We start from the raw sequence: 14,111 nt of genomic DNA, 5'->3' as shown, positions 1-14,111 counted from the left end.
ATTGACTTGGAGTTACATTGTGTTGTTTAAGTGTTCCCTTTATTTTTTTGAGCAGTGTATTTTTATATACACAGTGCCTTCAGAAAGTACTCATACCCCTAGACTTATAACACATTTTGTTGTGTTACAACCTATACTCAAAATATATTTTCTCACCCATCTATACACAATACCCCATAATGACAAAGTGAATACAATTTTAGAAATGCTAGCAAATTTATTGAAAATGAAATACATAAATCTAATTTACATAAGTATTCGTACACCTGAGTCAATACTTTGTAGAAGCACCTTTGGCTGCATTTCAACTTTGCGTTATCTTGGGTGTCTGTATCAGCTTTGCACATCTGGATTTGGGGATTTTCTCCCATTCTTCCTTGCAGATTTTGCAAGCTCTGTTAAGTTAGATGGGGAGCGGTGTTGAACAGCAATCTTCAAGTCTACCACAGATTTTCAATGGGATTCAAATTTGGCTGGGCCACTCAAGGACTTTCACATTCTTCTGCTGAAGCCATTCCAGCATTGCTTTGGCTGTATGCTTGGGGTCAATGTTCTGCTGGAACGTGAATCTTCGCCCACCCAGTCTAAGGTCGTTTGCACTCTGAAGCAGCTTCCATCAAGGATTTGCCTGTATTTGGCTACATTCATTGTTCTCTCTATCCTTACCAGTCTCCCAGCCCCTGCCAATGAAAAGCAACCCCATAGCATGATCCTACCACCACCATGCTTCACGGTAGGGATGGTGTTAAGACGGGTGATGAGCTGTGCCTGTTTTTCTCCAAACAGCGCTTTGCATTCAGACCAAATAGTTTAATACAGTCTTTCATGTGCCTTTTTGCAAACTCCAGGCGTGCTGTCATGTGCCTTTTTCTCAGGAGTGTCTGTTAACTCTCCCATGAAGCCCAGATTGGTGAAGTGCTGTCGAGACCGTTGTCCATCTGTAAGATTCTCCATTCTCAGCCAAGGAACTATGTAGTTCTGTCAGAGTAATCATTTGGTTGTTGGTCACCTCCCTGACCAAGGTCCTTCATGCTCAGTTGCTCAGTTTGGTTGGACAGCCAGCTCCAGGCAGAGTCTGGGTAGTTCCATATTTTTTAAATTTCCCAATGATGGGGACCACTGGGCTCTTGGAAACGTTAACACTCTATAAATTGTTTTATACCCTTCCCCAGATATATGTCTCATCCCAATCCTATCTCGGAGATCTACGGACAGTTTCTTGGACTTCATGTATAGTTTCTGCTCTGACATACACTTCTTCTTCTTCTTCTTCTTCTTCTTCTTCTTCTTCTATGATATAATAGCGGTCCACAAACAAACTTTAAAGATGAATGCCGCCCCACCTATTGTGCTGGAGTTTGTGGTCAATCACGGTTTACAACATTTCTAAATCCTCCTACCGAACTCAGTACTTCTGAGAAAATAAAAAAGAGCCCTACTAACTTCTAATAGACCCTCCATCATCCACCAAATCCCTTCCAAAGCCATCCAATCTCTTTGCCCCTAAGCTTCAATCTTTCCCATTCTTCAATATACTTACAACAATATAGCGACACATGCTCCACCATTTCATCGACCATACATTCCAGACACAAAACATTCACTTGCTTTCTGACATGCACATCTTCTTCGGTATAATGGCGTTTGCAACACTTATATGTGTATTCTGCTACCTACTGCACAGGTGAGTATTCAGTATTCAGACCCTTTGACTTTTTCCACATTTTGTTACGTTAGAGCCTTATTCAAAAATTGATGAAATAAAACAAATTCCTCAGCAATCTACACACAATACCCCATAATAACAAAGCGAAAACAGGTTCAGGTTCAAATCTTAGCAAATTTGTTAAATATGAAAAACAGAAATACCTTATTTCTACAAGTATTCAGACCCTTTGCAATGAGACTCATAATTGAGCTCAAGTGCATCCTGTTTCCATTGATAATCCTTGAGATGTTTCTACAACTTGATTGGCGTCCACATGTGGTATAATCAATTGATTGGACATGATTTGGAAAGGCACACACCTGTCTATATAAGGTCACACAGTTGACAGTGCATGTCAGAGCAAAAACCAAGCCATGTGGTCGAAAGAATTGTCCGTAGAGCTCCGAGACAGGATTGTGTTCGAGGCACAGATGTGGGGAAGGGTACCAAAACATTTACGCAGCATTGAAGGTCCCAAAGAACACAGTGGCTTCCATCATTCTTAAATGGAAGTAGTTTGGAACCACCAAGACTCTTCCTAGAGCTGGCTGCCCAGCCAAACTGAGCAATCAGGTGAGAAGGGTCTTGGTCAGGGAGGTGACCAAGAACCCAATGGTCACTCTGACAGAGCTCTATTCCTCTGTGGAGATGGGAGAACCTTCCAGAAGGACAAACATCTCTGCAGCACTCCACCAATCAGGCCTTTATGGTAGAGTGGTCAGACGGAAGCCACTCCTCAGTAAAAGGCACATGACAGTACACTTGGAAAAGGCACCTAAAGGACTCTCAGACCATGAGAAACAAGATTCCCGGTCTGATGAAACCAAGATTGAATTCTTTGGCCTGAATGCCAAGCGGTACATCTGGAGGAAACCTGGCACCATCCCTATGGTGAAGCATGATGGTGGCAGCATCATGCTGTGGGGATGTTTTTCAGCAGCATGGACTTGGAGACTAGTCAGGATGAAGGCAAAGATGAACAGAGCAAAGTACAGAGAGATCCTTGATGAAAACGTGCTCTAGAGAGCTCAGGACCTCCGACTGGGGTGAAGGTTCACCTTCCAACAGGTCAACGACCCTAAGCACACAGCCAAAACAACGCAGGAGTGGCTTCGGGACAAGTCTCTGAATGTCCTTGAGTGGCCCTGCCAGAGCCCAGACTTGAACCTGATCGAACATCTCTGGAGAGACCTGAAAATAGCTGTGCAGCGATGCTCCCCATCCAACCTGACAGCGCTGAAGAGGATCTGCAGTGAAGAATGGGAGAAACTCCCCAAATAAAGGTTTGCCAAGATTGTTGCGTCATACCCAAGAAGACTTGAGGCTGTAATCTCTGCCAAAGGTGCTTCAACAAAGTACTGAGTAAACGGTCTGAATACTTATGTAAATGTGATTTCATTATTTCGTTTATTATTATTATTTTTTAAATTATTCTAAAAAATGTTTTTGCTTTGTCATTATGGGGTAGTGTGTAGATTGATGAGTAAAAAAAAACTATTTAATCCATTTTAGAATAAGACTATAATGTAACAAAATGTGGAAAAAGTCAAGGGGTCTCAATACTTTCCGAATGCACTGTATAATGATGTCCAGCTTCCTTGACACTTGTGTAGTACAATGAATTACTGTGGCTAAAAATGCTACAAAATCCACCTTCTTCACAATAAGTGCATCCAGATCACTTGATTGACGTATAACATTTGCAACTGGTGATGATGCATACACAGCCATATCTTCTTCAGAACTGTGGCCTCTTGCCCCTTCAACTCTCTTCACCATCTCAACACTTCGCCCTGTGTTTCCACCCTTCCTCCTCTGCTGGCTCATCTGATGATCCAAACTAGCTCCATCTGACATGCACTGTCAACTGTGGGACCTTGTATAGACATGTGTATTTCTTTCTAAATCATGTCCAAACAATTGAATTGGCCACAGGTGGACTCCAATCAAGTTATAGCAACATCTCAAGGATGATCAAATGAAATTGTACATCACATGAGCTCAATTTGGAGTGGCATAGCAAAAGGGGTGTGAATACTTATGGAAATGGGATATTTCTGTATTTCATTTTCAATACATTTGCTAAAATTCCTAAAAATATGTTTTCACTTTGAAAAATATATATTTAACCCATTTTGAATTCAGGCTGTAACACAACAAAATGTGGAGTAAGTCAAGGGTATGAATGCTTTACAGTGCCTTCAGAAAGTATTCATACCGCTTGACTTATTTCACATTTTGTGACTGACTGTTTCCATATAAATGGGACACCTGTGGTTTGAATGGGCTAGGCTACATTAAATCTGCATGTTCAAATATCATAACAGTTGGGGGTGTCAAAGTGGTATATTGTATGAACAGTTGCAAAATATGTCCAAACTAATGCCCAATCGAATGTCAGAGTACTCATTTAATGGGTTAATGGGTGTTCTCTGCATAATACCAAAGAATATCTGGTAATGTGATGCATGGTTGTTTTCATTAGGTCTGCCACCCACTAGTGTAGCACATCCGGGGCTAACCCAGCTGGGGCTCCAATCCAGGTTTCTCTGGTTCTGAGGCAAGCATGATTGGGTCCCATATTTATAATTAAATTAACATAAAACAATTGATGCACTCCATGCAAGTTTGCATTGACGTACTGGTAAGTAAAAAATCACAAGGTCTGAATATGATCTAAGACAAGGTATGGATTAGCAACATCAACACTGACGTTATCCATTTTAGCCTGTCATAAACTTTGGGTTTCCTGTTATTTTTATAAAATCTTCACACAAATTGCCAGTTGCCATGCAGGCCCATTAAATAGGTCTACAAATGTCATTAATGAGAGCTACATTCAATTATACATTTTACACATTGGTGATGAGTAGCATGGTTAGTTTGTCCAACAGGTGGCAGTCTGGATTTCAGAAAAGTAATAAGTGGATATACAGTAGAGGCCCATTGAGTGGACAATGGACAGCATAATACCAAGGCTAAAGCTTGACCTACAGTATTCTACTCAAGGTGGGCCACATCTAAACAAGTAGTGTTAGCCTGGTTTGGGGGTATTTTTAAACCTAGATGCAGTGTCTTACCAAACTGCACATTTTCTTATGCATTTTCCCAACTTGATTTCACTGTGATTATATAGATAAGATATATAACTAGATAGATATACCTGGTGATGTAGACCTATCAGACTGCAGCCAGGCAAATACTACTATTCTACCAAGAAAAAATGTAAGCTGAGAAAGATTCACAAAATGTACTAATTGGATAAATATGTTTAACTGTATAATACCAAAGCATTTGAATTCCTCTAAGTATCTACATCCAGTATGCATATGCTACTGATGATCACTGGCTACAGAGATTTGATATTTTCAATATTCAGCAGTATTTTCTATTATCCATAAGAGTCATGTCTCTTCTCTTGACATTTCTTACTGTTGGAAACAAAACATAATAGCCTGGTAGGACCAGATTATTTGTTCAACAGATGATCTTCAATTTATCATTTTGATCGCACACCAAACCTTTGTTCATTAGAAGTGGGGTTCTCAAACTTTTTGGGGCTGAGGACCCTTTTTGTGATAGAAAATTCATCAGTGACCCCCCCATAATCAGAACACAACTCAAATGAGAAAAAAATGAGTTTTTCTGTGACTTCGGCAGTGCATGCATTGCTGGGTGAACCAAGTCTTGGGCTCTGGGAAGTAATATTTTAAAGGCCTACCTCTTAGCATCAGAGAGAATATTTAGCAGTTTTCAAGCTAATTTCCTGTAATTCTACACATTTTGTCATGGGGCAGAGATATTGTTTGTTGTTGCATCTTCTAATATCCTGCAATTCTAACACATTGTTCTATGAGGCAGAGAGAAAATGTTGTAGTTTTAAAGCTTAAATTACAGGCAATTTATATAAAAAATGCAAGAAGTATTGAGTTGAAACATTTATAATTGGTGAAGTACTGTGGATACCAATATTCCTGTGAGCCTCCTAGGCCCATGTTGCCCAGGGTTAAGTACATAAATTGTAGATGATAAATGTAACATTTTATTGTATTACATACTAAACTTATTACATGGATCCCTTGGCCAAAAAAACTAACTATTATGTGTACATTTTTTATACATGATTTATCTGGCCGCAGACCCTCTGTAGTACCTCGGACCGCACTTTGAGAACCCCTGCATTAGAGTTTTGGCCCTGGCCCAACTCTATTGTTTTCTGAGCCCATTCGGCACCAATGGCTGAAGAAGCATGCAGCCGAATTGCTAGAATATTACCACTATTAACATTTTACCAATTAATAACCCGATCGATCTGTTTTTTAATAATTATATATAATGTCGATACATGTAGTCTACAGTTTTTTCACACCACTTTCTTTCCCTTTTTTCCTCTTGTCTTAGCGGAACAGAGAAAAAAGTAGTCCCGACTTATTGTGCTGTTCATAAAAATAGTTTGCCGTATGCTTGCTTTTTGAGTGTGCTTCAACCGTGATAGACATGACACTGCAGCACACAATGCTCTCGGTCTTTTAGACGGACTCAATTAGCAAGGCTAACATACATAGGGACAAACAGGTTATAACTGTGATACTCCAACGTATTTTTTTAAAGAAACTAGGCCTACTCTGCGTCAACATTTCCCATTTAGTGTGGGCCAGAATGTTGCTATATGTCCAATTAGTTGCAACCACCTTAAAGTGACCTCGCTCTTTCCCACTCTCTCGGTCCATATGCATTCATTGGCTACTCATTTATTCGTTATCCCACTTCTAACACCAGTGTAGTGAATTCAGAGGTCTGAAATATCCCCAGACTCCTCCACCAATACCTTTCATTACACCAATGCTCTGATTGACACAACGTACAAAATCTGGTTTCGATCTCTTTGTACTAGTCTCACATAATTTTGCCTAATGATTGATTAAGATAGGCTAAATGTAATATGATGGGTGTTCATCTCCTACCACTCCGCGTGGTGTCTGTAGTGGGCTAGGCCGGGGATATCGTTTCACTGGTTTCAGCGGAAGGATACAACACTGAATGTCATTGTGGTGCTGAGGTTTTTGCGAAGCAAAAATGTCTGTCTGCCTAAGGTTAACTCGCAAGTGACATATAGGGATATTTTGCTAACTATTACAACCTAAATCACTGTTTTACAGTATTTGAGACGCGTTACAAGAGAACGAGGCTCCATACTACCACACCCGATCGCCCTAGTTGGAATTTTAAAGGGGAAAAGGTAAAATATTGTAGTGAGTTTGTCAAAAAAGGTTTCGGACTGGGTGAAAGAAGTTGGGATACAAGAGACTGGAGCTGGTATGGAGTAAAGGGTTGGCATTGGCTTTACTACTTTTACTTGAAAGGGCGTTTTACACAGCCTGAATTTGTAGCCTATAGCATATTGGTGGATCTTCCTTTTTGTTTAACATGCTAATTCACTTTCTATTTAATGACACACCGAATTCGTGGCTCATCACTGACTATTGCAAAGCAACATTGTATAGCGTATCATTCATTAGTCCTTGATTTGAAAAGCTACAGTAGGTTAGTTATTTTGTAACTTAGTCTGTCGCGGAAGATTGATACAAATGTAGCGTTTGGGGAGTCAGATAAACATTTGAAAAACGATGCTGCAGGTCTCAGTGTGTCACTGGTGTTACACGCAGCGCCAAGCATTTTCAATGTGCCTGTACCATTCCAAATAGATGGCATTTCCTTACCACGTATTGGCTACCTTTTCCTTTTCATTCTGTTCAGTTGTCATAATGTGCAGTAACATTTTCTAAAAGGGAGCGTGGATGACAAGGGGTCAATTACAATTACTTTCATCGGTTGTTGCAGTAGCTTACCTTTGATCAATTAACTCGCACAGCAATGTCAAGGGTCACTGTGCAGATTTATTTTCTGAACCGACGTGTTCTGGGAATCTTCCTTGTCAACTTCAATCGGAATCTAGAATGAGATTGCACTTTACTGAAGTTCGTTAATGAATGGAGAATTTTTTTTTTTATCAAGGAATTAGGACAATAAAAAAAAAAAATCGACCTAAGCAAACAAACTTTCTTCTTTAGGTCGAAAGATTGGCAGGATGAATCCTCAACAGCGGATTGCCGCTATCGGAACAGACAAGGAATTGAGTGACTTGCTGGATTTTAGCGCGGTAGGACAGTTATCTATCTATCTATCTATCTATCTATCTATCTATCTATCTATCTATCTATCTATCTATCTATCTATCTATCTATCTATCTATCTATCTATCTATCTATCTATCTATCTATCTATCTATCTATCTATCTATCTATCTATCTATCTATCTATCTATCTATCTATCTATCTATCTTTTTATAATGTTTTATTTGTTTGTTATTTAGCCCACTTTATTCTGTATCAGTCAATGTCTCTCCAGTGAAGAAATTGATTATGAAACACAGGAAGTCTGAACAGCTTGTAACAGATGCATGATTATCAAAGGCAAAATATAAATTTGTCTCAGAGTCACATTTTTCAGACCATTTCTTTTCTTCTGGTAGATGTTTTCTCCACCTGTAAATAGTGGGAAAAACAGGCCAACCACCCTTGGAAGCAGCCAGTTCAGTGCACCAGGTAGGATTTTATCCCAGAAACCTATTTTTAATATGTTCTGTTCTGTTCAGTTCTAGCCCTGGTCCTGTCTCTCCCCCTGTTGTGTCTTGTCTAACCACTGCTGTTTGAAATCTGTTCATATGAGTGTTCCTGATGTCTCCCACTGCATTTTGAATATTTGTGTTATTCATTTTGTGAAAAGCCAAAGGAGCAAGGTTTCATATTCAACATTGTATTACTATTAATTTCCCACCTCAGCGGTGTGTGTGTGTGTCTGTGTGTGTGTGTGCACTCTGAAACATGCCACCTCCACGTGGAATTATCGTAGACTGACTGCTGTAAAGATGTGGAAATAAGGAATGGTTTAGGCTTATTTGACATATGTGAAAGAATGCTTATCGACCTAACAGCTCTGACAGTGTAATATAATTGTAATTATCACTACTTTATAACCCTTCCTTGTGTTTTGTGTGCAGAAAGATCTCTGTGGCTTGTTCGCATATCCATTTTCTATTGATTATGACACAAAATCAATTTTGCTCATGTTGACAGTGGGGCATTGATTGTGTTTGTGATATATTGCTCCCTAGATTTGTGCAACATATAAAAGCTGTGCCAAAGATATCCAATGTCTATCAATTGTGTTGTAAGTACAGTATGGGGTTACTTCCTGTTCATCAAGTGGTGCTTCATATGCATGTGTCCGTCCCCCAGTGCTGAGCTGTTTGAAAAAGGCAGTGAGTTCCTCAGCCCCACGTCCCTAAAGGCCTGGCCATTCATGTGGCCTTCACACATCTATCTCACAGGCTCAATGACTAGAGGATGTGATCTGATGTAGTGTACTTTTAGCCGGGAGCATTTCTCATGCAGAAGTGGGCTGTTTAGACTGATGCAGCTTGCCTCATTGGCGTAGATGTTTTAATAAGTGTTGCTTAAATTCCCTGCTTTTATGTAGATAATTTCTTCGCTGTAAAGGCTCCAACACATGAATCCATAGCACAATCAAGCATTATATCTCCTCGATACTTGTTTTACGTAAAGCGACAAAGCCTCGTTAGTTCTAAAGGACACACTTTTAGTGGAAACAACTGCAAGACAATGGACTGAACAGTAAGACAATGGGGCCAAAAGGGAGCTTTTGTGAAAAGCCTGGTGAAGTGTTCGGATGTTTTTCATAGTACTTTACATCCTCACTTCCTATTCTGGATGCTGTCTCCACAGAAGTAAATAGCTTGGGATCCAGGTCAAGTCGGTGCTGAATTGATGCTTTAAGTACAGTGCCTTCGGGAAGTATTCAGACCCCTTGACTTTTTCCAAATTTTGTTAGGTTACAGCCTTATTCTAAAATTGATTAAATAGTTTTTTCCCCTCATCAATGTATACAGAATACCCCATAATGACAAAGCAAAAACAGGTTTTTAGAAATGTAAGCAAATGTCTGAGGTCCTGAGCACTCTGGAGCAGGTTTTCATTAAGAATCTCTCAGTACTTTGCTCCGTTCATCTTTGCCTCGATCGTGACTAGTCTCCCAGTCCCTGCTGCTGAAAAACATCCCCACAGCATGATGCTGCCATCATCATGGTTCACTGTAGGGATGGTGCCAGATTTCCTCCAGCCATGACGCTTGGCATTCAGGCATTCAGAGTTCCATCTTGGTTTCATCAGACCAGAGAATCTTGTTTTTCGTGGTCTGAGTGTCTTTAACTGCCTTTTGGCAAACTCCAAGCGGGCTGTCATGTGCTTTTTACTGAGGAGTGGCTTCCGTCTGGCCACTCTATCATAAAGGCCTGATTGGTGGAGTGCTGCAGAGATGGTTGCCCTTCTGGAAGGTTCTCCCATATCCATAGAGGAACTCCAGAGCTCTATCAGAGTGACCATCAGGTTCTTGGTCACCTCCCTGACCAAGGCCCTTCTCCCCTGATTGCTCAGTTTAGCCGGGCGGCCACCTCTAGGAAGAGTCTTGGTGGTTCCAAACTACTTCCATTTAAGAATGATGGAGGCCACTGTGTTCTTGGGGACCTTCAATGCTGCAGACATTTTGTGGTACCCTTCCCCAGATCTGTGCCTCGACACAATCCTGTCTCTGAGCACTACGGACCATTTCTTTGACCTTGTGGCTTGGTTTTTGCTCTGACATGCAATGTCAACTGTGGGACCTTATATAGACGGGTGTGTGCCTTTCCAAATCATGTCCAATCAATATAATTTACACCAGGTGGACTCCATACAAGTTGTATAGAAACATCTCAAGGATGATCAATGGAAACAGGATGTACCTGACCTCAATTCTGTGTCTCATAGCAAAGGGTCTGAATACTTATGTAAATAAGGTATTTCTGTTTTTTATTTTAATACATTTGTAAACATTTCTAAAAACCTGTTTTCGCTTTATCATTATGGGGTATTGTGTGTAGATTGCTGAGGATTGTTATTTATTTAATCCATTTTAGAATAACTCTGTAATATAACAAAATGTGGAAAAATTCAAGGGGTCTGAATACTTTCTGAAGGGAAAGGGGGATACTTGGTCAATCAATCAATCAAATGTATTTATAAAGCCCTTTTTACATCAGCCGATGTCACAAAGTGCTATACCTAGACAGTTGCACAACTGAATGCCTTCAACTGAAATGTGTCTAACGCATTTAACCCAACCCCTCAGAATCAGAGAGATGCGGGGGGGCTGCCTTAATCGACATCCACATCTTTGGCGCCCAGGGAACAGTGGGTTAACTGCCTTGGTCAGAGGGCAGAATGACAGATTTTTACCATGTCAGCTCAGGGATTCGATCCAGCAACCTTTCGGTTACTGGCTCAAACCACTAGGCTACCTGCCGTCACTGTATATACTTGCACTTTCATCAATCAGTTTGGGTAAAGCATTCACTGTGCATTCATAAGTATTAACAACTATACAGAGCATTATCAATATATATCAATTTGGGTCTGTTTACGTTATGTCAAATATATTCCCAACCATCCTTTAATAGCGCTCTATGTAGCTAATGCTATGTAAAGTGTTGCTGAATAGGCCTACTTCATTTTTGAGTGAAATTCGGTTTCAGTGATCATACCTTCCATTTTGCCCCACCATAATGAAATATAAAATAGAATGTTGCTTCAATTCAAGTGTTACAAAGGAACTCATTTTCTGAATTCCTAATGTGTGAAGTGGGAGAATTGAACTCAGTAAACTCTGCGGTGTGCTTTAGAATTTAATATAGCATGGCATTCATGGACATCATGTGACCAGCCACATTTAAGCCTGATGTGTTGGGCATGCACTCAGTGGCTTCCAAAATAGACCAGCATCGGCATGGTGTTTTTTGTTTAGAAAAGAAATATAGACTGTTAATAGACTGTTTTTCCCATCAAAGCCCATCGTCATGGCTGAAATGCCTGGTGGTATTTATTTAGTCAGTAAGAAAAGTCACAAGAATTGAGCCATGTTTTGTAGAGGCTTATGTGGATGGTATTTTTGTTCTATTTCCATCAATAGACATTATGTGGGATCTGTTTTGGGCTTACTCTCTCCTTGATGTTTTTTATGTGTGTCAGAGTCACACACCTGTCTGTTCCAAGCTTTCCAAGCTTGATATACTCCTTGACCTAAAGTAAGTAGTAAACTAGAAACCACTGATACCTAAAATGTAATGTTCTGCATGATGCAATACTCACATTAACATCTATGTCCAAGCTGCTCAGTTAGCTTGCTTCAGAGCTCACTGTGGCACTTTTATATTTGGAGAGCTATATTAGGAATATTTTCAGATCATGGTTTGCTCTCTCTGTCCCACCTACTTTAGACTTGCTGTAGAAGTCAGCCAAGAATCAGAAAAGCCATAATTATGTTTGGGTTGTTATTGCTCCTAGAGGGACAGACTGAGGCAAATATTTCTGCTCCTACTGCGGGTTGACAACCTGAACAGAATTTATGATAAATTTCTCCTGCAATTTTGCCTTCCTGTATTTATGTTTATTTATCCCATCTTGTTTAGAATGGTCCTAAGTATTCCTGGTTGTCCTGCAGTCAATTCAAAGACATTGTTATCATTCACTTGTTTACAGAATAGATGAAGACAAGTTGTACAAGGATGTTACAAGGATGTCAGAACTGTTAAATTATATTTACAATACTTTTTGTGAATATAATTTAAATAATATGCTTGTGATAGACTTACACTGCATTTTCCTTCCACTTCAGCAAACTTTCTCTCAGTTTAAAGCTCTTTCTTCAGCTTTTATCCCCATGGATTAGAAAATATTATTATCTGCTGATTAATTATTAATACAGTGTTGAAGGATATGACTTATTCTCATTCATAATTATTAAGCAAGGATTTTTTTTTGTTCAGTCAGAAGAAGAATATGACTTATTCTCATTCATAATTATTAAGCAAGGATTTTTCTGTTCAGTCAGAAGACTTAGAACTTGCAGAAGTACCCAGCTTGCATTTTAAGATAATTTAACACACACAAAAACCTCTCCACTGTACATGGCACAATGTGTGAAGATATAAAAGGTGACAAAACTCATCTTGAACGCAGCTTATCTTCAAAGCATTTTCAAAGGATTTGGGATGTTGTATTTTTTTGTTTAAAGCAACTGCTAAGTTGGTCTTCAATTTAAGCATGCATTTTTCTTCTAAAATGGATTAGTTCAAACAGATTCAATATATGTAACCACAACAGTAGCTTTCAACTGAGGTTCTTAAAGAAGGACTGAGCTGAATCTTTTATTTTATTTTGCTCATGAAGCTGTTGTCCCATGAGATGCTTCCCACTCCAGTTCTCCTTTTGACTGATTTCATTTTTCATAAGCTCTCATTGTTTTGAGTGTGTTTATTTAAATCCACATAAGATCATCTCATTTTAGTTTGTAGTCTCAGAACCCCTGTTTTACAAAAGTGCATAGACTATATAAAAAAAAAGAAAATATTTTATTTCATTTTTAAAAAATTTGATCAGGTCTTATAGCAGGCTTTAGTTTGACAAACCTCATTTCATGTTTTAAGCCTTTGAGTGTATTGCTGAAGGAATCCTTTTCTTTCAGAGACGTCTGTTTATTTTTAGATAACCTGCTGGCTGCTCTGTGAACCATTGGGCCACACTGCGTTTGTGATGCCTTCAAATGGGTACCCTCCCCTGGCAGACTGGGCCTCCTGCCCGCCAATGGAGGGAAGATTCAGGGAGAGTTTGGACATCTCTCATTTATGTATCACAGGTCACCTCCTGACTTGGTTATGGAGAACTGTGCTGTTGCCATAGCGATGAAAGTCCATTGAAGGCAGGTGACTTGGCACAGCTTTTGCATCTTTTTTTGCAGGTCTGCCAAGAGGAAAAACATTAAAATAATGTCTTCAGTCACCCAATATGCGGTAGATTACTATCAGGCTTCTCCTAGACTGTCATTATTTTGATTGAAGAAAGTTGGTGTTGTACATCTGACTTGGCTCCTTTGATGTGGATTCCAATTCATTTTTCAAATGAGCAGTTTATTACCATGTATTTGATGTTGTGTTAAGTTGTGAAGGCACTTAGTGGGTGTAACGGCTGTCGTGAGAGAGAGTAGACCAAGGTGCAGCGGAGTTAGTGTTCATCATTGCATTCAATAATAGAAAGAACACTATACAAAACAAGAAAAGAAAACCGACAGCCAAACAGTCCTGTCAGGTGCAAACACTAAACAGAAACAATTACCCACAAAACCCAAAGGAAAAACATGCTCCTTATGTGTGAGTCCCAATCAGCAACAACGAACTTCAGCTGTGCCTGTTTGGGAGCCACACATGGCCCAAAACAAAGAAATACAAAAACA

At 39.6% G+C, this 14,111-nt stretch overlaps 1 protein-coding gene across 5 annotated transcripts in view; it reads left to right on the top strand.

Moving 5' to 3' along the window:
• The first annotated feature begins 6,758 nt into the window (after window positions 1–6,758).
• Window positions 6,759–14,111, top strand: part of LOC106562197 (transcription factor 12) — a 95,011-nt gene continuing 87,658 nt past the window's right edge. For 2 of the 5 annotated variants that reach the window (XM_045689166.2, XM_045689163.2), the window contains exons 1-3: window positions 6,759–7,038; window positions 7,780–7,868; window positions 8,242–8,314. In XM_045689166.2, the coding sequence (XP_045545122.1) occupies window positions 7,797–7,868; window positions 8,242–8,314 (145 nt within the window). In that variant the 5' untranslated portion in view covers window positions 6,759–7,038; window positions 7,780–7,796. The remainder of the gene's footprint in view (window positions 7,039–7,779; window positions 7,869–8,241; window positions 8,315–14,111) is intronic. The other 3 variants (XM_045689164.2, XM_045689167.2, XM_045689168.2) reach the window with 3 other exon arrangements.

Source organism: Salmo salar, chromosome 11 (assembly GCF_965601325.2).
Source record: "Salmo salar chromosome 11, fSalSal1, whole genome shotgun sequence".
Classification (NCBI taxonomy): domain Eukaryota; kingdom Metazoa; phylum Chordata; class Actinopteri; order Salmoniformes; family Salmonidae; genus Salmo; species Salmo salar.
This window is presented reverse-complemented; position numbering and strand designations above follow the sequence as displayed.